The sequence below is a fragment of the Pleuronectes platessa genome, chromosome 2 (assembly GCF_947347685.1).
Source record: "Pleuronectes platessa chromosome 2, fPlePla1.1, whole genome shotgun sequence".
In the NCBI taxonomy this organism is placed as follows: domain Eukaryota; kingdom Metazoa; phylum Chordata; class Actinopteri; order Pleuronectiformes; family Pleuronectidae; genus Pleuronectes; species Pleuronectes platessa.
This window is the reverse complement of record NC_070627.1, coordinates 15655890-15679539: the sequence shown is the minus strand read 5'-3', so window position 1 is coordinate 15679539 and position 23650 is coordinate 15655890. Positions and strand designations below refer to the sequence as shown.

The 23650-nt window shown below is 41.5% G+C and overlaps 4 protein-coding genes across 11 annotated transcripts in view; 2 read left to right on the top strand and 2 right to left on the bottom strand.

Moving 5' to 3' along the window:
- Positions 1 to 962: 962 nt before the first annotated feature.
- On the top strand, positions 963 to 9573 carry LOC128425261 (zinc finger protein Eos). Of its 6 annotated transcripts, XM_053411830.1 has the most exons (9): positions 963 to 1105; positions 2210 to 2267; positions 2365 to 2472; positions 2725 to 2979; positions 3203 to 3370; positions 3464 to 3613; positions 3922 to 4053; positions 4406 to 4546; positions 4664 to 9573. In XM_053411830.1, exons 2-9 carry the CDS (start codon positions 2228 to 2230, stop codon positions 5287 to 5289), a joined length of 1620 nt encoding a protein of 539 aa, XP_053267805.1. In that variant the 5' UTR covers positions 963 to 1105; positions 2210 to 2227; the 3' UTR covers positions 5290 to 9573. The 6 variants fall into 6 exon arrangements, with proteins under 6 accessions (XP_053267805.1, XP_053267790.1, XP_053267773.1 ...); XM_053411815.1 differs by having other exon boundaries at positions 2368 to 2472; positions 4406 to 9573; XM_053411798.1 differs by having other exon boundaries at positions 4406 to 9573.
- An 88-nt stretch (positions 9574 to 9661) lies between these two features.
- The window catches only part of LOC128425379 (40S ribosomal protein S26), a 178121-nt gene continuing 164132 nt past the window's right edge, over positions 9662 to 23650 (bottom strand). Inside the window, exons 1-4 of one of the 2 annotated variants that reach the window (XM_053411979.1) lie at positions 11578 to 11665; positions 10230 to 10407; positions 9986 to 10116; positions 9662 to 9751 (exon numbers count right to left, since the gene is read on the bottom strand). In XM_053411979.1, the coding sequence (XP_053267954.1) occupies positions 9716 to 9751; positions 9986 to 10116; positions 10230 to 10407; positions 11578 to 11580 (348 nt within the window). In that variant the 5' untranslated portion in view covers positions 11581 to 11665 and the 3' untranslated portion in view covers positions 9662 to 9715. Of the gene's footprint in view, positions 9752 to 9985; positions 10117 to 10229; positions 10409 to 11577; positions 11666 to 23650 lie in introns of those variants that run through there. The other variant, XM_053411972.1, reaches the window with a different exon arrangement.
- On the bottom strand, positions 12810 to 15908 carry fkbp11 (FKBP prolyl isomerase 11). Its single transcript, XM_053411931.1, has 6 exons — positions 15479 to 15908; positions 15280 to 15342; positions 14105 to 14192; positions 13927 to 13960; positions 13722 to 13792; positions 12810 to 13060 (listed from the first exon to the last, which is right to left on the bottom strand). The coding sequence occupies exons 1-6, from the start codon at positions 15599 to 15601 to the stop codon at positions 12852 to 12854; spliced, it is 588 nt and encodes a 195-aa protein (XP_053267906.1). The 5' UTR covers positions 15602 to 15908; the 3' UTR covers positions 12810 to 12851.
- On the top strand, positions 14937 to 21847 carry LOC128425358 (ADP-ribosylation factor 3). Of its 2 annotated transcripts, none has more exons than XM_053411944.1 (5): positions 14937 to 16197; positions 18644 to 18887; positions 18974 to 19084; positions 19183 to 19307; positions 19838 to 21847. In XM_053411944.1, the coding sequence occupies exons 2-5, from the start codon at positions 18740 to 18742 to the stop codon at positions 19997 to 19999; spliced, it is 546 nt and encodes a 181-aa protein (XP_053267919.1). In that variant the 5' UTR covers positions 14937 to 16197; positions 18644 to 18739; the 3' UTR covers positions 20000 to 21847. The 2 variants fall into 2 exon arrangements, with proteins under 2 accessions (XP_053267919.1, XP_053267927.1); XM_053411952.1 differs by lacking the exon at positions 14937 to 16197 and adding an exon at positions 16828 to 16871.

The window sequence follows — 23650 nt, the reverse complement described above, 5'->3', positions numbered from 1 at the left end:
TGCCTTTGGTTTCTTTTTGACTCTGGTTGCATGTTTAGGTTTGTTTTCTTTAATGAAGAATGACACTGATCAGATACCTCCCTGATTTCACTGTATAATAGAAGTGAATCTGAACCTCCACACATTTTGCACAGTTCTGTTGTCTCAATTTCAAGTAAAAGTACTGCATTAAAATACAGCAAAAGTATGCATCTAAAAATAAAGCATCCCCCTGATTAATTATGTCATCCTTTTCCACAGATTGAATACTTGGGTGAGAAAAACGTTGCAAGGTTAGTGCAGAATGTGACATTCTGAGGGGCAAGGCAAGGACCTACACCGACAGACTTTCTTTTACTGTTTCTGTTTTTCTTTAAATTACATTTTGTTAGTTTTTTTGGTAGATTTTATGCATTTATCCATTGCCAATTTACTCACTCAATTGGAGTACATTTATGTATTATTTAATTGGCTTTCTTCTATTGCCATTGTTTTTTACGCTACTATGATGCTATTACTGCTTAGTGATATATATTGTACACACTGTAAACTGTTGTTTATTACGGCATTCTTGGACAGGGGGTTCAAAAGTTAGTTTATTTTTTGGAGGGGAGGGGGGGGGTATTGATATTGGAATTATTATTGTGTCATTGTACTGCTCTACTGTCTGAAATTCGAATAAAATATGTTCATAAAAAAATATAAATGGTCTAATATTTTATTATGTAAATTCTTAAAAGTCAAAGCTGTAATGTAATTTCCCCTGAAGTATAGAGGAGCAGGTGTATTAAGTAGAATAAAATGGAAATACTCAAATACTTTAACATAAGTACAGTAACTTAAATACAGTACTTGAATAAACATGCTCAGTTCACCACTGATTCCTGTAAACCCATCAGATACCATACAATGCAATGTATCACCAACACTCTGTCTCTTTATGCTCGGGATGTGTGTTATTAGATCGGCAGCACATATGAACTCAAACGTTCCCAGGCAGCTCCTCTCGGGATGTCACCGGAAATGATAAGTAGCTGGAGGTAAATGCTGCCGGGCGATGCCGCCGTCATAAACAGGCAGATGAAAATACAGAATAGCCTCACTGAAACGGCCGTGACAGGGACAGGTAATGCAGCAGTCACCGAGAGAACCGGGGAACCATACAATGTACATTCGTGGTCGGCTGTCTCCGCCGCGCTGAGCTGTGAAGTCCACTCCGAGGCTCCTGGGAGAACAGGCTAGTTAGCTAGCTAGCTAACCATTAGCTCGCTAGCCCCAGCACTCCGGGCGACGGTGGCTGCCATAGCAACGGTTTAGGAAACATTGGCTGTGGGGGCTAGCTAGCTTGGATAGCTCAGGCTAACGGTGGTTTGTTATGCTAGCCTCAAGCAAGCCGTCGTGGGGACACCAGTGTCCATCTTAATGTCAACCCCGCAAGTCAGTGGCATTTACCTCGTTTGATCACCCATATTACACGGCTGCAACGTTGTTCCGTGCTTCTTACTGAGCTGTCACGGATACGTTCTAGCGTTAAGTTGAGCTAGCTTGGCTAACAGTCGTTCCCATCACATGCATTGAGCTATCGTTAGCCGCCCAGGCCGAATCGTAAACTTCACCTCCACACCACCATTATGTAAACGCTGTCAATCTGCATTAGGAACTGGATTTCTACCTCAATGGTCTGGGATGAGCCTAACATTAGATTAGCTCACCGCTAAATGTTTTTCTGAGTGTTGTCATGACTCGGTGTAATTGTTACAGAGTCAAGCAGCTGATCTGTAGCTGCTAAGGTAAAGGTAGGGCGCTAAAGTAGACGCTATTAAACTGTTTACATTTTATATTGTCACTATTGGCTATATAACTGTATTTATCAGCAGAGTTTATATCGGTGCAGTTATTATTGACGTGGTTCTTAATCCAAGGCCTGACTTAAATTGCACCGACATGTTAACGATAGATTGCTAACATTCAAGCTGGCCGTTTTCTGGTCGGTTTTGTTCATTGAAAGTTGTGTATTTCCTAAGCAATATCATTTTAATAACCCTCAGGCACATAGAGGATTTTCATTTCATAACGGTTTGTCACATTGGACTTCTAACTACATGCTTAGCTGTTATTCTAAAGAAGGTTGGGCTTCTTTGATTATGTTTCAGTGAATCTGTGCACAAGTGAATGTAAGTGAGAGATAATTCAGTTTGATCTTTAACCTCTGACACCACTGTCATTTCAGTATACTGCTTGAACTAGTATGGATGTTGATGACTGCAATGGCCGGACTTATATATCAGGTAAGACTAGTCTTCATTTTATTTGAAAATACACTCGTCTTTTAAGGTTGACATGTTGTTCTAATAAAAGATCTTTCTTGTGCCTCTTCTTTCGAAGCAGGTAGTGGAGACTCTTCAATGGAGAGGGAGTTTTCTGGGGCCCTTGGAGGTCCAACAGTGAGCACCCCAAACAGCAAGGAGACCTCTCCTAGTCGCTCCCTCAGTGGTCAGTGAAAAATCATGTGTTAATTCCACAATGGTTAATCATATCCCAAAATCGAATCATTTTCCTATATACAATCAAGTTGCTAGTCACTTTTACTTGTTTGTTTCATTATACTTAATAATACCAATCTGAGATAAAGATGCTGGAGAGGCAGCCCCTTTCAATTCACATAAGTATCTTTCTAACATCTGGTAAAATACAAGTTTATCATCCTATTTAAGACTTTCTTTATTTTTGCTCTTGCACTTATAGTCAACTCCATTAAAGTGGAATTGTACAGTGATGAAGACCCAGGTCGCAGTACTGAAGATGAAAGAGGGGAGAGGGTGGAAGAAGGAGGGTCAGAGCAGGGATCTGAGGCGGTCGGAGGCTACAGGGAGCTCACCAATCCGGAAACCATACCGTCGGGAGCCACCAGGCTGCCAAATGGAAAGCTCAAGTGTGACGTCTGTGGAATGATCTGCATTGGGCCGAATGTTCTCATGGTGCACAAACGCAGCCATACAGGTGACTGAACAATCTCTTTTGCGATAAAACATTTATTTTTGTCAAGTAAAATAGGACACATATAAAATGTGTCTTTTTGATGATGTCTCAGACATGTTTTTCCTTTTGAATGGGTTGTTGTTTTGATTTGCAGCTCTAGTGATTGTAATTTAACCTATAGATATGAGTTTATAACAATGTTTGAGACATACATGTAAGGTTAACACATTCAACCTATCACAAGGTGAGCGACCATTCCAGTGCAATCAGTGTGGCGCCTCCTTCACCCAAAAGGGTAACCTACTCCGACACATCAAGCTGCACTCAGGCGAGAAGCCCTTTAAATGTCCCTTCTGCAGCTATGCCTGTCGAAGAAGAGATGCACTAACTGGCCACCTTCGCACTCATGCAGGTAGAACAGATTCAAGCTTGATGACTGAAAAATACAGATAATAGTTGGCATGTTTCGACAGTAATGAGGCTTTATTACCTACTTTCTCCCCAGTGTCCTCTCCAACCGTAGGGAAGCCGTATAAGTGCAGTTATTGTGGCCGTAGTTACAAACAGCAGAGCACCCTAGAGGAACATCGAGAGCGTTGCCACAGCTACTTACAGAGTCTGGAGTCAAAGCAGCCATCCAGTGCTCTGAATCCAGGTATGTGTTTAATGACAATCATGGACGTTACATAATCCGAAGTGAACAACATTTTGTCGCATAAGAGAGGAATCAAAATCATAGTTTAGTGTTGCAAATATCCCTTTCCAAATGGATTGTAGTAGCATCTTGGTTTTTAGTCTACCACCTTAACGGGTAACCCCCCCAATTCAATCCCTTTTTACTGTATATCTAAAATGTGGTTTAGATTTTCTATTGCCAACCTCTTTACAGTTTGGGATAAATGCTGTCTGGGTGATAAAAGAACCCCCAAAAATAACTTTACAATTTGTTTGTACTTTGTGCAGGAGAGGAGATGAGAGAGCTAGAGTTTATACAGGACTCTCTTCTGCAACCCTCTGCAGACAAGATGGCATTTATTGATCGGCTCGCAAACAGCATCACCAAACGCAAGAGATCCACACCACAAAAATTTGTAGGTGAGCATTTGGTCTCAATGTGGATGGGTTCAGGAAACTTAGAAAGAAGCATTAATCGATTGAATTCAATACCACATGCATCTGGACGGATCTTTTTGTTCTGGAGTGACTGACGGCTTTCAGGATTTTATGCACATTTGCTTTATGATTTGTCGTAGCTTACCACCAATCATTTGGTCTGAAAGGGTCTGATTCACCATCAGCCTGCAAAACTAGACTCAAGTCATTTAATTGACATGAAAAAATTATGAATCTCTTTACCGTTGTGACAGCTTCCACAGATGTCCATATTACAATATGGTGAGATATCATGTCATGACACAACACAATATTGTGTCTCTCCCAATTGCAGGACAGAAGCACATACGACTCAACCTTGGAGATGCACCTTATGAGCTCAGTGCTGGTTTGGATAAAGATGGGGAGATGCACGCAGGAGAGCTTGAAGCTCCGCACTTTACTGGGCTGGGAGGAGAGTACGCCGGCATTGCAGGTAATGGAGAAGGAGTTTCAGACACTCTGAGGCCTTTACACCTTCCCACCACTCACCCGTCATGTCTGCCGGAACTCAGGCCGATCCACGGCTCCTCTCACGTCCCTGTCGCTCTAGGTCCGAGGCTGGATTGTACAGGGACGGGAACTGGGCGGGGGGCGGCAGGTGTGGGGGGAAGGGAGGCCGCAGAGGGTCACGAAGACCTGCCTGTCGGTCGAAGTCATGCGCCCTCGCCTAGCAACGGATGCCAGGACTCTACAGACACAGAGAGTATGACCGATGAGCAGTGCAACAGTACTGCTCCAATCCCAACCCTGCACAGTAACAATGGCCATCATCTCCTCTACTCGAACAACCACAACCCAGTGCCTCCTCCCATTGCACACCACAGGAGTCGGGACAGACACAGCCCCAGCCACGCCAAAGAAAGGGAGGTGGAAAGACAGGCTGGAGGCCACTCAGCCCCCCCGCCTCCTGCCCTCGCTCCGACTCCCAGCTCACCTACAGCGCCCTCCTCGACCTCCAGGGAGGCTTTTCGGGTGGTGGACAGCGAAGGGCGGGCTGTGCGCTATTTCCGTTGCGAGCACTGCCGTGTGCTTTTCCTGGACCATGTCATGTTTACTATCCATATGGGCTGCCACGGTTTTCGCCAGCCTTTCGAGTGTAACATCTGTGGCCACCGCAGTCAGGACCGCTACGAATTTTCTTCTCACATCGTCCGCGGAGAACACATCCTTGAATGAGGATGAAGGGTTAACGACTTGCTTCCCCCTAAAGCTATTTTTACACTGAGACAAGGACCTGGCTGGGTTTGGTCTGCACACACGATAAAGGCACTGATGATGTGAAGACGCACTGGTACAGTAAGTATGTACCAGCAGGAGAAACTCCACATGCATGTTTCTAAATTACAATAGTTACCCTTATCATTATCAATGCATTTCAAACATTATCTATTGAAAATGCACTTTAAATTACTTGTATTCTAAAGTAGCTAAAGGGCCGATGCACTTTTCTCACCCACAGATGTGCCTTGCTCCAAACTTCAAACCTGTTGCACAAATTCTAGTAGTCAAATAAGACTTTATCCATAACATGAAAACTTAATCTTCTTGTGCACTTTAACAGAAATATCATGTAAGAAGAACAATGTGAAGTTGATGGGCTCACCTACAGAGGAATCAGATTTGAACACCTTGTTCTCAAAGCACTTTCAGTGAAATGAGTCCCTAGCAATTGTTATTTATCCTGTTTTTTTTTCCTCTTCAATTTGGAGTAAATCGTGTAAAATGAATCGCTTTTTCAAATGCAAACTCAAGTGCAGACCAAACTCAAACACCAGGTCCAAGCGAATGGATGTGTTTTGAGGAGTTGTCCATGATTTAGCAATGCACTTTTGTTTTTGATGGGATTTTGTGTGTGTTTGTGTGTGTGTGTGAGTGACAGTGAGTGACAACAAGGACCCCTGTGTGTTTTTTGGAAGTAAGCTGAACAAGTAAGTGAATAATGAAGGCCTTTATTTGTGTGGATGCCGACTGGGGCTGTGTATGAAATGTTTAGTTTCTTCTTTTCCATGACTGCTTTCGTTGCACTGATACCTGCCAGAATATTCTGATCATATTAAACTATTTTGTAGAATACATTACCGACCTGCACATTTCTCTCAAAATTGAGAAAAACTGATGGAAGGTTTCTCTCACTAGGAAAGGACTATCACTGCCACAACTTTAGAGATTACTCAGAGGTTACAGGATCTTCACAAGTCCCCCAAGTATTCCTTGGCATCACTCCATCAAACTGCAAACCAACATTTATCTTTTTATTTTTCATTCAAACATGAATTTGTTGTTACTATCTTATTATATTGTGCCTTTCTTCACCCTGATCACACCCTGTTGACCAGACTGAAAGACCGGAGCTACCAAATCTTATCTGGAAACCGGTTATTGTGTGATGATGAGTTTTAAAATGATTTAACTGCTCAATAGATTGACTTTCAGACGGTAAAGTATCTGACTTTTGTCTTTGCACACAATTATCCTATTCAGATGTGCTTGATTTTGATCAGTGCTGGAAAAGATGAAGAACCACTTCTGCTTTTTTATCAAAGACTAACTGTACCTGACATTAGGCTCATGCTGCTATGACACAAATGAGTACACTGTAGCAGTTTACTCCATCCTCACAGGTTAAATCCAAAAATGGTTTATTTCCTTTGAGCACAAGTCACTCCACAGAGTTACCAAGGCAACAAATGATCCTGTCTTGGTAAAAAAAAAAAAATTCCGAAACGAAAAGAGAACACAGTCGGCCTGTGCTTCTGTTTACATGTTAAAGTAACAGAGATTGTTGTTTTAGCCTCATTTTATTAATATTTCACTTAACTTACTTTAAGCACAATAAATTGTACACGTCCAGCAGGCAATATTTTAAAGATTACAGACTAGGATGCAAAAATGAATCCCAGTTAGTGTTGATAAACAGGACTGTTGTTTTGATAATGAGATTGATCTCCAAGTGTCCTGAAATGATCTCTTAAGAAAGTTTTAGACAGGCTGAATTTTCCTGTGTTCATTGATTTTAATAAGGTTGAAACTTATCAAAATCATCAGCCGACCTGAGTTCTTATGTGATCCAGAAAATAGGTTATTGGACTGAATTTCCTCTATAAATTAATCAGAACTGATGTTTAGACTTTATTTAATGAAATACATCTTTTCAGCATCTATAAATGCAATTTTGCTTTTCAGAAATCTTTTTCAGCCTAAACGGGAACCACTGAACCTCTAAAGGCTGGAAATGGTTCTGTCATGTACTGAGTTGAGTTGTTTGGATTTTCATATTTCTAAGTAGTGGCAATGTGCAGAAACTCCCAAATATAGTTTTTTGAGAACATTTTTTTTCCTGCATAGCACCAAATAACGGTTCCCTCGTGGCTGAGGCAAAGAACCACTGCCTCCACCTGTTAAGCACTTTTCCCTGTTAGAGTGGCGAAATGCAAAGTATTAATTATGGAGAAGTGACAGATCTTTTTGGGGGTTTTCGTTGCTCTGTAAGAAAAACAATGTCGATTTGTTCAAATGATCTTCTCCCTTTTAGCAGAAAAATATTAAATGATAATTTGGTGTTTTCCAGTTTTTTTTAAATGTTACAAGTTGTAAAGTAAAGTTAAATCGGTTTGACGGATGTTTACAATTTTTTTGTTGTATATTGCTGTATGAGATTGAAGGAGAAAGAGTCACTTGTTGACACAATGAATTGTGATTTTGTGACAGTATATCAACACAGGAACCTAAACAGGTGGTTATAATGCTTTTCTAAAGTTAGAATCAAATTTGAAATCAGATTATCTTGCCTTAATATGTGAATACAGACTGTTTGGTCATGTGAGGGCCATGGACGCATTGTATCCCAGAATCCTGAAATGTTGTTTTCTGTAACCTGACCTGGATTTAATGTTAATGATCTGTCACCAAAGTTATCATTGCAAATTACTGGTGTAGTTTACATGAGTGGAAATGCTTTGATTGATTACCTACATCTTATACCCTTGTTTTACTATGTGAAGTCCTCAAGATTTATTTGAACGTGAAGGCTCATTCCTTTGTGTTTTTTTGGACACTGAAGAAGAGTTTAAGATTAAAAGATGAATATGAGACAAGAGTTCAGAATTTCAATTTTTACTTCCTGGTAATTACATATAGATGAGTTTCCAATCTTAGGATATTGAACCTTTATCAGTCCGCCCAGTTTAAATGAGCTAAAGTAACAGTCTAAATGCATCAAGCCTGTGACCTGTTCATAGCATCAAACTATGTGGGGTTAGGGGGTTTCCTTTCCCCTTCCTCTGCTTCTAATGGCTTGCTTTTCTCCCATGAACAACTGTTAATGTTGGTTTCACCTTTTTAACCACAGATGTCTTCACATGTGAATCTCAAGACTGAAAGAGTAGACATACAATTTTTAAACAATCAATATTAAGAGCAACTCAACTTGTTCAATCACTTTTGTACACATGAAAAAAGGGTTGCAGTTGGAAAAACCAGGAAACCAAAGATGATACTGAACTTTAAGTCTCATCTTTTAATCTTAAAAACAAAGGATGGGCCTTTCCATTACTTTGATGAGGCTGTATATTCTGATTCAGGAAAAAAAACCTCAAAAATAAAAGGCCCATGTGCGGTCCTTTGGTTTGTGTAATTAGTGTGTAGTAGACTTTGGCTGTTGTGCCTTTGGCATTTTCTGTACTTAATTTCTTCCTTTACTGTTGAATTTCGTTTGAAGTAATTTATCAAGTTTATTTTGTCGATCCAGTGCTGCACATTACAAAAACACCTGACAATTATGGTCATATTTAGAACTATTTTTCACCCCCTGTAGTTTCCCTGAAACCTCCAGTGATTGACCCAGGCCAGAACAAAGTGTTTTGATTTTAACAACCAGGCTAAAAGCCAAAGATGAGAAGCCACCTATACACCTGAACCAAGAGCCATGATTGTGAATTTTAGAGCTACAAATGCTGTAGAATTATACATTTGGTCCCTTGTCCATGACTTGATAATTCATTGTACAATTTTTTGAAGTCGCAATTTCAGCACAGTAAATTCAAATCCACTTTATATAAGTTGTGCGTTTGGACAGTGTTTAGATATATTTGTGTGTGCTACACTGGCCAGTTATGTGCTTCTGAACCTGATGCATGTGGTACCAATGTTGTTTGCTCCTGAGCCTTCACCAGTCTCCTCTGTTGCATTCTGAAGGACAACCAAATAATCTGCTCCAATTCAAGACTATTCTAAAGAAAATAAACTGCTAGTTTTGTGGTATTCGTTTTCCCCGTTGCACTATTTACTCCCCCTGGTTTAGTCTTTAACATTTCCCTCCTGTAAATGGTCCGATATTGCTTTAAGTAACTGCAGAGCCTTTTCAATTGTATCATATGTAATTATGCATTTGCAGAATTTGATCTTAAACCACTGTAAGTTTTGTACTGTAAGAGTCTATTCCAAATAAAATACTTGACAGGCCTCTTTTCTACAACTACACAACACATGGTCAGTTTACAACCCCACACAAATATGGTCTGTTATGAAGAATGAGCGTCACACTTTCAGGTTTTTGTAAAGATTTGTTTATTCTTCAGGCGTTACAGCATCTTCACAATCTGCTTTACATGGGCTTTGGAGGAGCTCTTGGTGCACCAGCCTGTTGAACAGAAAACGGACAGTTTAAGATTCATGTAACATAGTTGCTGGCCTTTCAAACTAAAAGTTGTAGCTCATACATAATTAATCTTGGTTTATTTAGCAGCCAAACTATAATAAGCATTAGTTCCAATGGTCCTTTCCCTTCTATTACTAATCCCATTGTCAGAGCTGCAATAAAACTGTATATGCATCACAGGTCATGTGGGTCAAACATGCAGTGGATTGTACTTACAGCGGGCCTGAATCTGGGTGGAGGGGTTCGGTCTTTCCTGGCCTCACAGGAGCGGTTCCTCACCACCTTACTGTGGATGGCACAGCTGACACAGTAGTGCAGCTTCACATAGAGCTTGGGCAACACATAAGCTGCAGAGACGACACAGACAGGAGAGGTACAGATGACGACATGCTGCCAAGTTAAAACTAAAATACTAAGACGGCTTTGGAGGTTGTCAAAACAAAGTTCAAATTCCACTCACAGTCAAAGACACTGGCCTCTGAGATGTCTCTCACGGCAGCAGCCTCCACTATGTTCCTGATGACAAACTTCTTGATGGCTTTGTCCTTGGGGACACAGCGGGCGCAGTTGGTGCAGCGGATGGGCTGCACGTGCCCACGGCCCTTCTTGGCACGACCGTTATTCCTCCTTTTCTTAGTCTGTAAAACAAGACAACACAGTGAGCACTAAACATCATATTCAGATATTTTTGGGGGATTATTTATTTAAGCCTCGGAAAACCCATTGAGGAATAAGACCCTCATTTACAATGGTGGTAATAATAAAGTTCCGTGAATTAATACTGAAAATAAATGACAAATAGAGCACCAAAAATGATAAGCTGGTGTCAACACATTAGATCAATATCACAACTTGCCAGTTTAAGACCATTTGAATTTATATAAAATAAGTTTATTTTTAAACTAAATAATTGCTCAATAGAAAGGTCCTTGAAATTTAGGATTTTCTTAACATCCTAAAGTTTTGGGGTATCTGCAGTTGGACAGCATCTGCCAATTATTTTCATTTCTTTAAATCGGATTACTTCTCTTACCCTACTCAGATGATAGGGTTAGTATGGTAATATCAGGAAATGGTGATAACAGATTCTTAGAGGTTATCTATTCAAAGGACTGACAGTCCAAAAACTATTTTCAATGATTGCAAATCAGAACTTGACAGGATTATAAATAAATATTGAATGACAAATTGGATCTCCATGACTGCTTTGCCGTCCACTGACACTTAATAGCAGCATTGGGCGCTTGTATAACGTAGCTCAGCAAATGACGTATGATAATTGATTATCTTCAAATATTTCCAACACCGACTTATAAACATTTTAGAATTGAACCATTAACAGAAAATGTCCTTAAAAGGAAGGATTAACAACCATTTCCACCCTGACGACATAAACCAACAATGGTGAGCATGGCTCAGCTGCGAGGTCCCGAAACGACTGCTACACAAACGGTTCTGCTCATCGGGTAAATCTGAATTTGATTTCGGTGATTTTACAATAAGAGAACACCGTGAAAATCACATGCGTCTTCGGACCCGCATCCCTCAAGTTGCTCTGCCTTGTGGCGGCGGCGCCTTCCTTCGTCGGCTCTCAGGAACACATGCACAAAACAGCTAGCCTGCTAACAGCTAGCATTAGGCCCAGACAACGTTTAAAATCATCTCGGCCGACATTTACCATCGGTTCTCCACACTGGGGGTTTATATGTAGGTTTATAACGCCGAGGAGACACGGATGCTCGAGCCTGGTAGAGTTAAATGACAGTTTATTCTGTTTTAATCACACGGCTTCACTCAGACACACTCACCATCTTGCACGGGAAGCTGGAAAGAGAACCGGAAGAGGTTGTACCGCGAGAAGAAGTGCAACGCGCTCCGCCCTCTAAATATTCACATTAAAAACACAAGCGAATCAACGTCTTACTTTAGTTTTTTAATATCCACAAAGATTTCATGTTTGGTTTGTAGTTTAAATAATTTAAAGATTTGAAGAAATTCTAAAAAGTAAAGCATTAACAAACGTTTATGGCGGAGGGATATCACTGTTCATGTTTTTAACCAGGCGTCACCTGACCGGGCGGAGTTCTCTTCACGGCTCCACATGTCAATAGGAGGGGCTGCGTCGTGCTACGCCGTTTACTAAAACAAGCGTTCTATCTTCGATAGTACTATCAGTATTCGTCAATGTAAAGATTTTATTTTAACCCATGTTTGAAATCGTCTCTCTAAAATGTTAAAAGGTGAACTTTGAAAAGGTTACAAGTATTACATGAATTTACAGCTAAAGTATTATATAAACTTCACAACCAGTATTAAATGATTACAATCTCTATATTATACAAGTAAAATATACTCACAGTGCTCATTAAACAATTTGACCCATTTCAGAATATTATTATTTATAAAAAATTTATGATGCATTAACCTCTGATGAAGGTGGAGCTCCTTTTATTTACTTCACGTAGTGGTGGGCAGCTTCCCAAGAATCAATCAAATCGTATATAAGCTGTATGTGTTGATCCATAAAGTAATAACTACATACAATAAACGTGGTGTCAAAAAAGAGCAGTAAATATCTATCATCTTTGGTTAGACCAGGAAAGAGAGCAATAGAGGAATTCATCATTGCGTAACTTTGCACACGATATATTTAGTTACTGTAGGTCTTCCTCAAAAAAGTTTATTTTGTTAAATCCCAAAGATGATGCTGCCATGAGACTACGTGTGACTAACATGTCACGTTACTGGGATTATAGCGTCTTGAAAATGCAATTACCATTTACAAGATCTAATTAATTTGTAATAGTTGTGTAATGTTTTTGCTTTTAATGAAGAGTTGCACATAGCTACTGGGTTTGTTGCGGCTGCCCCTTCCTGTTAAACACAACATGACACAGCAACCCTCAGCTCCATGTTCTGAACCTCCATGAATCTGCAGTTTCAGTCAGTGTTGAGAAATGTTTCACATAACACGTACTCATAATACCTGTCTGTAAATATGACATGTGTTAATAAGTAATAAAACACAGAGACCAATAAATACAATTTATAAAATTTATTTAAATATTTCTGTGCCCTGTCCTCATTTCTTCTTCATCTTCTTGTCCTTGCTCTTCTTCTTGCCGGGCTTCTTGGCGTTGGCCTTCTGGTAGAGGTAGAGTCCCACCAGGCCGAGCAGAGTGGGCACCAGGGCCAGACACACCATGGGGAACACGTCATTGATCATTTTCTGCCACGGCGTCTGCTGCGTTAGAGAAATCACCTCCACCTCGAACTCAAGAACAGCATCACCTTGGACAGATTGAGGTTGATACGTTGATATGAATGTCAAGGCTATAACATAGGATTCACATAATTCTAATGAAACTCATGAACGTTTTCAGCGACCACTCTAACCTGTATGAAAGTAACTATATTTTGTTGTTGTTTCACCACTAATTTATGTAGACTATTCTTTTTAACTTGTCAGTTTACCTGTTAATAAATGAAGACGTGAAATTTATACTTTTAAAAATGCAAAATATGACATAACATTTAAAAGGAAATAAAAGGTCACCAATGTATATTTACAGGATGAATCTAGACATAGTTTATATTATCTTGTAAATAAATATTTTTTACAACAAACAGAAATAAAATAAACACATTTATAAAAACCTTTACTGTTCTCAAGCTGCAAAAATATGTCTTCAGTAATGAAGACTTTATACAAATATACACTGCAGTGCAAAGTATTATTGCATTCAACACCAATCAGATTTTTCAATAGGAGACTGTATACATGTGCAATAATACTACGTATATGTATACAAATATATTCTTATTCAAGTTGTGATGGTGATTTCAACATCAACAGACCTGTGCTGTAGTATGTGTAGTAGTGCACTTGATCTAGCTCAGTGTGCCCTGATTTGTGCGTGTGTGTGTGTGTGAGTGTGTGTGTGTTCAGTACCTGGGATTGTAGGAGGGTAACCTTTTTTTCCATACGCAAGGTGAGGTGGAATAGTGGCCTTGATTTTTTGCCTGAATGAAATAATAATTACAAAACACAATCACAGACAAAGCATTTTTTCCGATTCTATCACACATCCATTCACTTTGGTATTATTGTGAATTGAGGCCACTTTTCTTCAGATGGACTTTTATTTTTCACTTACCCTTCACACACACCGACCAGGCTTTGTTCCAGCCCTGATAAGAAAACCACACAGAGAGAGTCAACACAGCCAGAACATGTCTTACCTCCCCACAGGCTGCACTTATCTATCAAATGTCACAGATCAGTCTGTGATCAAACAACACCCACGCAGACAGAACATGAAAATGTTAATTCACCGGGAATAACTGTCCTCTTCCCCAGCTCGACAACAACAGGGTCCCGGGACAGAGACGAGTCGATCACCTTTCCGTCCATCAGCTTCCCCTGAACAGAAAAGAGGCATGAGATGATGACTTCACTGAAACATACTCAAAAATAAATGACAGCTCAGTTTCCTCTCAAATCCTCTTGTGTGTGTTACCTTGTGCATATTCAAATTTGGGGAATGCATAACTAAAATGATTTATTGTTTATTTTGTATTAGAAATTATATAAATAGATGCACAGTCGGCCTGGCTCTTGATATATTAACTGCAGAAAACACATTTATTCTAAAGACTTTTTCATCATATCAGTAACTCTCAAAAATATTTTGATCAGAAGACCCTGTTACATGTTGCATGGTTAAAAAAATTTGTTATGCTCGGGGAGTTGACAGAATTAGCTTTCAACCAGTAGGAAGGCAAAAAAAAGTGTGTGTCTGTAGAATCTGTGTAAAATAAACTGTTGATAAGGATTCAGGAAATCATTCTACAAATTCTACATAAGTTTTGATTGTTTTTTAAGACTGGAAAGTATTAGCTCCAGGGTTCTAATATAATAATAGCACATGGGAAGTGTATTTTAACAGCAAATGGCTTGTTACAACACATTGTGTTGATAAAATCTACATCAGAAAACTGTGAAATTCCTGAAGATTAACGTGCGTGATGAGTGGAAACCACGAGCCTCCAGTGTGATCAATGGAAACACACACGCGCGCACACACACACACACACACACATACACTACACTTTTACTGCTGACGTGTTGCTCCGCCCCATCGCTTCATAGTATAAGCAGAGACGATCGACTCCGTACAACCAAGTGAAGCTCTCACACACAAATCTGTGTGTGTTTGTCCTGCTCAATCAGCTGCTGACGTGACCACAGATTTGTGTATTATTCGCACTCCAGTGTGGGGATGCACTAACACAGTGTGTCCACATGGCTCGTGCAGACGGTGCCACATTGACAACAACTGGGATCGTCATCAGCAAACTCCCTCACATCCACTGATCTTTGCACAGACACACACAGTTGTGCAATGCAACAGTGCAACAGTGTTATAGTGTAACAGTGTAACAGTGTAACAATGTAACAATGTAACAGTGTAACGATGAAACGGTGAAACGGTGAAAACGTGTCTTACCGTGTAGTGGATCTGCAGCGTGTCTCCCATTGTGGAAAGTACAGAGCAAGTTTCTGGTCCCTCCTTTGGATCACAAGAAAGGTGAGACCGTTAGAAAGCGGTACATTGATTTAGCAGTGTGTGCTTCTGTTTTACAGCTGCAGTGTGTTTTCGTGTGTTTGTAAGTGTGTGTGTGTGTGCGTGTGTTTGTGTCACTCACCAGGATCTCCACCTGAAGCTCCTCGGCTGTGTTGTCTTCTCCACAGGTGAAAGCTGTGAGCAGCAGCAGCAGCAGCAACACGTTGCTCTTCATCGTGAACTTCTGCAAAAGAGAAGAAGCCATAAGCAACAACTTCCGTGTCTTCTTCTTCTTCTTCTTCTGTCAGAGAGAGAGAGAAGCCGAGAGTCACAGTCAACCCGCGAGCCCTCAGTCAGTCCAAAATGGCTCAGCGGCAGCCTAATGCTGATGTGTTATAATAGAAGCGATAAGGATTGGAGGTCTGTGGACGTTGTCCCACCACCTGGGTCTCTCTCCCTCTCTCTCTCTTTCTCTCTCTCTCACAGAGCCCGCCTCAAACATTCCGCCAACAGCATCCCATTAGGCCAAGGGAAGCGGAAGCGGCGCTGTGTGCGTGTAGAAGCGCTGGGGGGCGCTGTTGGTGGTGTCCTGTGTGTGTTTCTGCAGCCTGTCCGAGCTGTCACAGTCTGCTGCACACGCCACGTCCCTGTTATAAGCCCACAATCCTGACTGTGGATGAGGAGGAGGCGGCTTCCCTTTGGTGGAAACCTGCTTTATTTAAAGGGGTAGTTCACCGTAAGAGGAAAATGCACTCAGCATCTATTCACCACTGTACCGATGGAGGGATAGTAGTGATACTGCTCCTGAAGTGTCATCCAGGTGTCTGTAGGCTCCGAAATTCCAATTCGACTCGAAACAAGGTAATTCATGTTTTGTACAATTGTCGAACCTGGACAAACTAAACACCTTTTGAGTTTTAATGACAACTGAAGGCTACAGGGCACAGGTGTTCTCATTATTATACCTCTATGTGAATGATAAATTACTTACTTGCACTTGGATTTGTAGAAGCAAATAAGTGACTATGCCTTATATGTACAGATTTTGTGTAATTTATCAGAACTTGTAGGACCGAGTCATTTCACAATTCACAGTCCTGTCAGCTACAACGGTTTCAATCATGAACACCATGATCATTTAGATTGTGTGGAGGGGCTTTCTGAATGGGTTTATTGGTAACATTATCAGTTCTCTAGTTTAACCTTTTTTTAAGTAATCATTAGTTTCTCTCAATCAGACCTCAGTCACACACGATTTTTAACATAAAACTATATACTTCATAAAAGAAAGCAGGTGTGAGCTGAAAGCGCTTTTAAAAAATAACAAAAAATGAATCAAATCTATCTGGTTATTCAATCGTCCTTTCAAAAACAACCACACAAAAAATAAATAACGCAGGACCTGTCCATAGACTGGACCTGTTCAGCAAATTTCAGGTTCGGGTTTGACATCTACTCTCGCGAGATATCGTGTGCTGTTGAGTCGTTCCCCGGAAAGTCTCGTGAGAGGTTTAGTAGAGGACCTCTCAGCGAAGGTAAGTGAGGACCCTACCTCCATCGAACCATCATGTACACGAATGTTCCTGTGGCCGTTAAAACAACAGAATGTGTTCAGTGTGTGTGTTCCGTCTTTGGCGGTCGCGTGGCCTCGGTGTCCCCCGGGCTGAAGCATCAGGGCTCGGCTCCGTGTTAGCGGGATGCCCGCTGTGGATGGATGTGTGGGATGGATGCTCGCTGCTAGCTCCCGTCACGTCTCATCGATTCAGCGGTTACAGCCAACACGGACAGACATGCGTTAATAGACATTATCAAGATTATGCGCTAATATACGGAATTAACAGTGTTTTCCCGCAGCAGCGTGGCAGAGTGCGGGGCCGACACGGCTAACAGCGGCAGGTTAGCGGTGTCGTTACTCACCGTAGCACCGCCGGCTAACGTGAACCGGCCGGAGTCCCCGGGGGCTGGATGAGTGGATGTCATCAGAGGCCGTGCTGTCTGATGACATCCCCATCACAGACCTATACTGTTTAAACACAGTGGGTTGGGGGAGTTGCTGTCAGTGAGTGGCTCCTCTTCAGCACCATGGACAGTGGTGAGGAGACTCACGTCACTTCCTCTGTCTTCACCTTGGTTTAGCTCCTGTTTCTATCTAAAGGTCCCTCAGGCTGGAGATAGACATAAACAAATAGATAGCAACACTGTCATCTACATGGGATACATCAGAAAACACAGTGTGATCCACATGCACCTCTATGTTGGCCCGCCATGCTTTTATGTGTGTCTGTTGCAACCGTCCAATATCTATACCTCTTCCTCTTGAGGGTTGCGGGGGGAGCTGGAGCCAATCCCAGCTGACATTGGGCGAGAGGCGGGGTAGAGGGTACAACCCTGGGTAGGTCGCCAGTGTATCGCAGGGCCAACATACAGAGATAAACAGACGTTGACTCTCACTGTCATGCCTACAATCAATTAACAGTTGCTTCTTTACCTATAACCCTGATCTTCATGTCTTTTGACTGTGAGAGGAAGCTGGATCCCCGCACACGGGGAGAACATGCAAGCTCCACAGGCAAAGACCCTGACCCGAGATTCAAACCTGCTTGTTGCGAGGTGGCAGAGATAACCACCCCACCACCATGCTGCACTGACGATGTTGCATGTTGATCAGATTGTAAATTCCACTGAGGCCAGTTTGTGATTTGAGATCAATTGGACTTGACACTGCTTGAAGTGCAATATTTAGACACCACACAGCATTCTCCCATGTTCACGAGGGCTGCTCAGCATCATGTGAACTACAGGGTGAAATGTGGTCTCCTTTTGTCTCTTTCTCTGGACGGGATCAGCTGACTTTGTGTTAGACAGATTCACTGATTGTGTTTTTCGGTCTGGTAATATAGGACATTTTTATATGTGCTCTGAGGGCTTGGCGCTGTTTCAGGATAACATTTGAAAGAGGGGGAAGGAAAAAAAACAATCTGAACAGATTGTGCTTCAGCCCGGGGTCATGGTACTGACATGCATCTCATTCCCCCTCTCTGTGAGGATGACTGTGGGCAATTAGCACAGCTTTCCACCTGTCTTTGAGAATGCATGTAGAGGTGAGATTTTATGGAGCCGCTATTTAGAAAGCTGGGAGGGGGCTGGCTGGAGCATTTCTGCCTCTGTTACTTAACAAAGGCATTACAGACTAGTGATTCTGTTTTGTTTTTTTAATGTGTTTATAATGTTGTCATTAATTTAATGAATTCTTAATGATACTTCCAAGTATCACTAAACAGTTTCTTCCTCTGTTTCTCTCCTTCAGCCTTCCCTCGTAACTTATCCCCCTTCGTCAACTGACGCTGGCATTCAGCATCACGACTGCAGCTGCTCTCTGAAGTTTAAAATCCTCATCTGAATCATGGGAAACATTTTTGGGAATTTGCTGAAGAGCCTCATCGGTAAGAAGGAGATGAGGATCTTGATGGTGGGGCTCGATGCTGCAGGGAAAACAACAATACTCTACAAGCTCAAGTTGGGTGAAATCGTCACCACAATCCCAACCATCGGTAGGGGAACCGAATAGTCAAGTGTACATTTATGATAGACACCTGTGTTTTCTTTACATGTTGCGTGAACCTGCTCCTGTTTCCAGGGTTTAATGTGGAGACGGTGGAGTACAAGAACATCAGCTTCACTGTGTGGGACGTTGGTGGGCAAGACAAGATTCGCCCCCTCTGGAGACACTATTTTCAAAACACACAGGGTGAGCAGAGCTAATCAGAGGCTAACGCCAGCCTCGATGGTGTTACACCCTCTACTTCTCAAGATAATATTAATCTTTGTGTGTTTTTGCTGTTTCAGGTCTAATCTTTGTGGTGGACAGTAACGACAGAGAGCGCGTGAACGAGGCACGAGAGGAGCTGATGAGGATGCTCGCCGAGGACGAGCTCAGGGATGCAGTGCTCCTCGTTTTTGCCAATAAACAGGTAAGAAATCGTTACTGTTCTGCATGTACATAACACATATACATTATATACAACAGGCTTGTAGCGGAGGATCAACCCCTAAAACACTTTCTTCTGTTTTAATCTTTTTCATCAAGATCCATAAATCATTCTATGGGAAATTGGTCAAAAGGATGAAGAAATTGATAAATACAATTATGGATTTGCCACAAAAGTTAATGGGTTCCCTCAAAGTGGTTCAATAGTTTTTGTATAGTCTTGGTAAACAGACAAATAGCAGTGGAGGTAATAATTGACTTTGTGTACAGGGTTTCCAACAGAATTGATTCTTTAGGAAAGTAGTGCAGACAGCTCAACAAGGATTCAACAAAACACTAACTGAGAGAGCTCTCACGTTATCATGAGATGTTTAATGACTGGTAAATGATTTATCCACAGTAGATGCATACATGCATTCATTCTTGTCTTCAGGGTCACACATAGTTTTATCACTAATCCTCTCAGATTGAGGACAGCACTTTCTCCTCGCTGACCTCTCACCTCTCTGACAGGATTTACCAAACGCCATGAACGCTGCTGAGCTCACAGACAAGCTGGGCTTACACTCCCTGCGCCACCGTAACTGGTACATCCAAGCCACCTGCGCCACCAGCGGGGACGGGCTCTATGAGGGTCTTGATTGGCTGGCCAATCAACTCAAGAACAAGAAATAAGAAGACAACTGGAAACAGCAGCTGGAAGCTGCACCCATCCACCTTTATATTGATTTTTTTTGAGAATGGGGCTGTGGGTCAGGAACAAGGGTTTTGGTTGATTTGTGCAAAGAAAGATTCAGGGTCATTTTCAGTCTGTTGAGGACTCCAATAGTTTTCAGCTTTCATTGCAAACAGATTCTCACATACTCATATTTCACCACTCACACACTCACACACACACTCACACGTGCACTCACCAGAACACTAACTGTAAACATCACAGCCGACACTTCCTGTGTTCACCTCTTGTCCTTAGACGCAGTGTACTGTGTGTTCGTCTGTAGGTGCTGTACCGAGGCATGTGTGCTACTCCACTGAGTCGACAATGAATCAAATAGGACTTTTTTTGTTGCTGTCAGTCGTCCATGCAAAGCACTTGTGTGTGTCGTTTGCACTTCCTGTGTGTTTTTTCCTTCTTTCCCTGTGGGAGCCATGAGAACAATCACAGCCAGCAGATTCACGTCACCATGATTCAAACTGCGCCTACCTTTAATTTGACGAGCAACTCTGAGGCACTTTGACGTTCAGATAACGTGTGTCCATATGAAATGTATGTTTTCTTGCAAGCGGCTCAGACACACAACAACAGTCCTCTTACTGCCTCATTTTTAAAGCCTTTTGATATCTGTGGCATCTTTATACAATCCGCGCGTGAGATCCTGAAGCGCTGAAGCCCCCCCTTTTTAAATCTTTACAAATGCACTGCACAGTCTCGACCGTCTGACCTGCATGCACCGAGGTAGATGTCGCTTGCAATGCTGCGTACCTTTTTCTTCCTCTGAGCTGCATGGATGTTGACGCTGTTTGCTATATTTCCTCAAACTAGCCTGATTGTGTTCTGGTGCTGTTTGCAAAAAAAACAACTCTGTCGCCACTTCCTGCTTATTACTTTGTGCTTAAAACTGCGTAGTCAGCTTCATGGTCTGTTAATGGGGAAGCAGGGTATCGGTTGACCTGCAGATAAACACAAGACACACAAGACCAGCATAGATGCTGCTCGTCTGCCATCTTGTTTTGGTCCATGTGAGTCACTCAAACTGCTTCAGGTTGCTCTCGCTTCACGTGTTCTTGTCTCCGACCTGCATATCGAGGGAGCAGGTAATGGTTGGTGATTCCGTCGCTGATAACTCTGTGTTACTGAATGTGAATATTGTTGAATCTATAAATGGCTGTACTGTAATTTATTTGACATGGATTTTCCTTTATTTTATGTGACGTGTCAGCATAATTATACGACACCAAGCAGGGTAAACAGATTTATACGTGGGTGTTGTAGTTTTGGGAGATTCATCAGCACGTCCGCGACGTCGCCCCTGATACCAGCAGAATCCACCGATTTCTGTCAATAGAAATGATTTGTGTGTGCCATACTGCTACTCACTCACCAGTGACAGTGCAACATACTGTATATTCACTCCAACCTGTCAATGCATTGTTTACATTCAACATGTTTAGTCATGAGTTTTATCATTTGGGTTTTGTGGCCTTATATTTCGTCATGACTTCACATGACTTTCCTTGAGCTAGTTTGAGTCACATATATTTATCTATGGTATATAGAATGATTTGCATATTTATTTCTCTATGCCCTCAAGAGGCAGGTTTTTGCACCACGACGTGAGGTGATGAGGCAAAGGTTTTTGTCCGACAGTATCGTTTGTTCTGCGAGTAAACTTGATTCATATTTGATGGTAGGTTTCTTTGGTTTGTTTTTTGGGGTGTAAAGAAACTTTGATGTAGACAGTCTCTGTGAAATAATGATGATCAGTGCGAACATAGAAATAAAAAAAGGCAAAAAAAGTCCAACCTCTGATGATTCATTCTGTACCGTTACAGTTACACAGGTAGATTTAAAGACGGTGAAGACTAAATGACCCGATGCAGAACGCATGGGGAAATGCGTTTGTGATGTGAGACAACAAACAAAATGCTGCTGTGTTACAAATAAACCCATTTTCTGTATGGCCTGTCTCATCGCGTGTGAGTGAGCGTTACTTATGAACTTCAAACGCACACCTTCACTCATTCATGTAAGACAATGGCATCCTGGAGGCTGTTACAAGTCACAGCCAAAAGAGGGCAGTGTTTAGCAGCAGTATCTGACAGTTAACAGTTTCCTGAAAAGTTTTATGATCACATTTTATGTTCATGGTCTGGAAACCCCTGCACCAGCTTTACAGCACATGCACCATACCTCACATACAAATATAGCTTTCATTTTGTCTCCTAGATATTTTTCCTGTTGTTACGGGAATTGCTTCTAAACCTGATTTTTAAAAATGATAAAATGTTTCAAAAAACTGCAAATCAAAATGTCGCATTGCATCTGTTTGAGGTCTCAGAGAGCACAGCTGTTCAACTCCTCTAAATATGATTACTTTTCATTTGCTCTGTAACTGCTTCATATGCTAAGAGTAATAAATTAAGTAATTAATGAATCCAGACAGATGTCTTGACAGTTTGAGGGTGGAAGCTGTAGGATCTCAGCACTTCAGCGTGTTTCAGCTCTGTACATGGATATGTGCTGCAATTTTTTTCACCTTTTTCCATTTTACGAGAATCATTAATAGCGTTTCAATTTGTTTTTGTCAACAAATGGGATTCAGCTGAATTGTCTCTGTTCAGCTTCCCAGTTCAGACAGCTGAAATCACGATTATAGTACTTTGTATCATGTACTATGAAATTATTATAGTTTATATTGTTTTATTTTTTATTCTGGTTTATCCCACTGACTTTGTTAATATGTTAATGTCATTATTACACTTGGGAAACACTTAAAAATTTGCTCCAGTGATTTTATGTTTCCCTGAAATGTGTGTGTGCGTGTGAGTGAGTGTGTGTGTGTGTGTGTGTGTGTGTGTGTGTGTGTGCGTGTGCGTGTGCGTGTGTGTGTGTTATTGAACAGGTTGTCAGTGAGGACAAATAGGAAAAACAAGACAAAGATATGTGAATGACTTCCTTGTAGTGGTGGAATATTAACCATTTGCTTTTAACATCTCCTTTACCTTTCATTTGACTTAGACACATATTTCACACACACACACACACACACACGGACTCTCTGCAGAATGGAGACATTTTTCTGTAGGATTTATAATTCTATGTAATTAGACCTGTCCAGAGAGAGACAGAGGAGATTTTATTCTCTCTCTCTGTACGTGTGTGTGTGTGTGTGTGCGCGTGTGTGTGTGTGTGTGTGTGTGTGTGTATCTGTTCAGACTGGAGATGCAGGCAGAGCCAGTTTGCTCAGAGTAGTTCAGCTGGCTCTCCCACTCTTACCGGCGCACAAACGTTTGCATGAAGCTTAAGTGAAAAAACAACAAGATGGCACAGGGTACGATTTTTCTAACCAGACCAGGTTGTATGGTCTCAGTTCACGAATAAGAAGCTTGAACTTATTTATTCGAGGTGCAGCAGTAAAATCACGCAGCAATAAAATAATTGTACATTTCCAGTAGCAGCGTCAAGGAGTGGAGGGGTCAAAGTTTCATTTCTTAAGAAAGAGGTGTAAGAAAAGTTCCTTCTGATCGTGTGAGATAGCGTGACACATACAGAGAAGTATGAAGAGGAGAGGACTGTGTCAATATTTGTTGCCATTTTATGCTCAA

Bases quoted from the DNA above. Each gene is read 5' to 3' on its own strand.
- LOC128425358 (XM_053411944.1), top strand. From the start codon at position 18,740: ATGGGAAACATTTTTGGGAATTTGCTGAAGAGCCTCATCGGTAAGAAG. The intron at 18,888-18,973 runs GTAGGGGAACCG...TCCTGTTTCCAG, and splicing joins CACCACAATCCCAACCATCG to GGTTTAATGTGGAGACGGTG. The intron at 19,308-19,837 runs GTAAGAAATCGT...CCTCTCTGACAG, and splicing joins TCGTTTTTGCCAATAAACAG to GATTTACCAAACGCCATGAA.
- LOC128425261 (XM_053411798.1), top strand. From the start codon at position 2,228: ATGGATGTTGATGACTGCAATGGCCGGACTTATATATCAG. The intron at 2,980-3,202 runs GTGACTGAACAA...ACCTATCACAAG, and splicing joins GCACAAACGCAGCCATACAG to GTGAGCGACCATTCCAGTGC. The intron at 4,054-4,405 runs GTGAGCATTTGG...TCCCAATTGCAG, and splicing joins CACACCACAAAAATTTGTAG to GACAGAAGCACATACGACTC.
- fkbp11 (XM_053411931.1), bottom strand. From the start codon at position 15,601: ATGGCTTCTTCTCTTTTGCAGAAGTTCACGATGAAGAGCAACGTGTTG. The intron at 13,961-14,104 runs GTGAATTAACAT...TTTTCTTATCAG, and splicing joins GAAGAGGACAGTTATTCCCG to GGCTGGAACAAAGCCTGGTC. The intron at 13,793-13,926 runs GTAAGTGAAAAA...TATTTCATTCAG, and splicing joins CTGGTCGGTGTGTGTGAAGG to GCAAAAAATCAAGGCCACTA.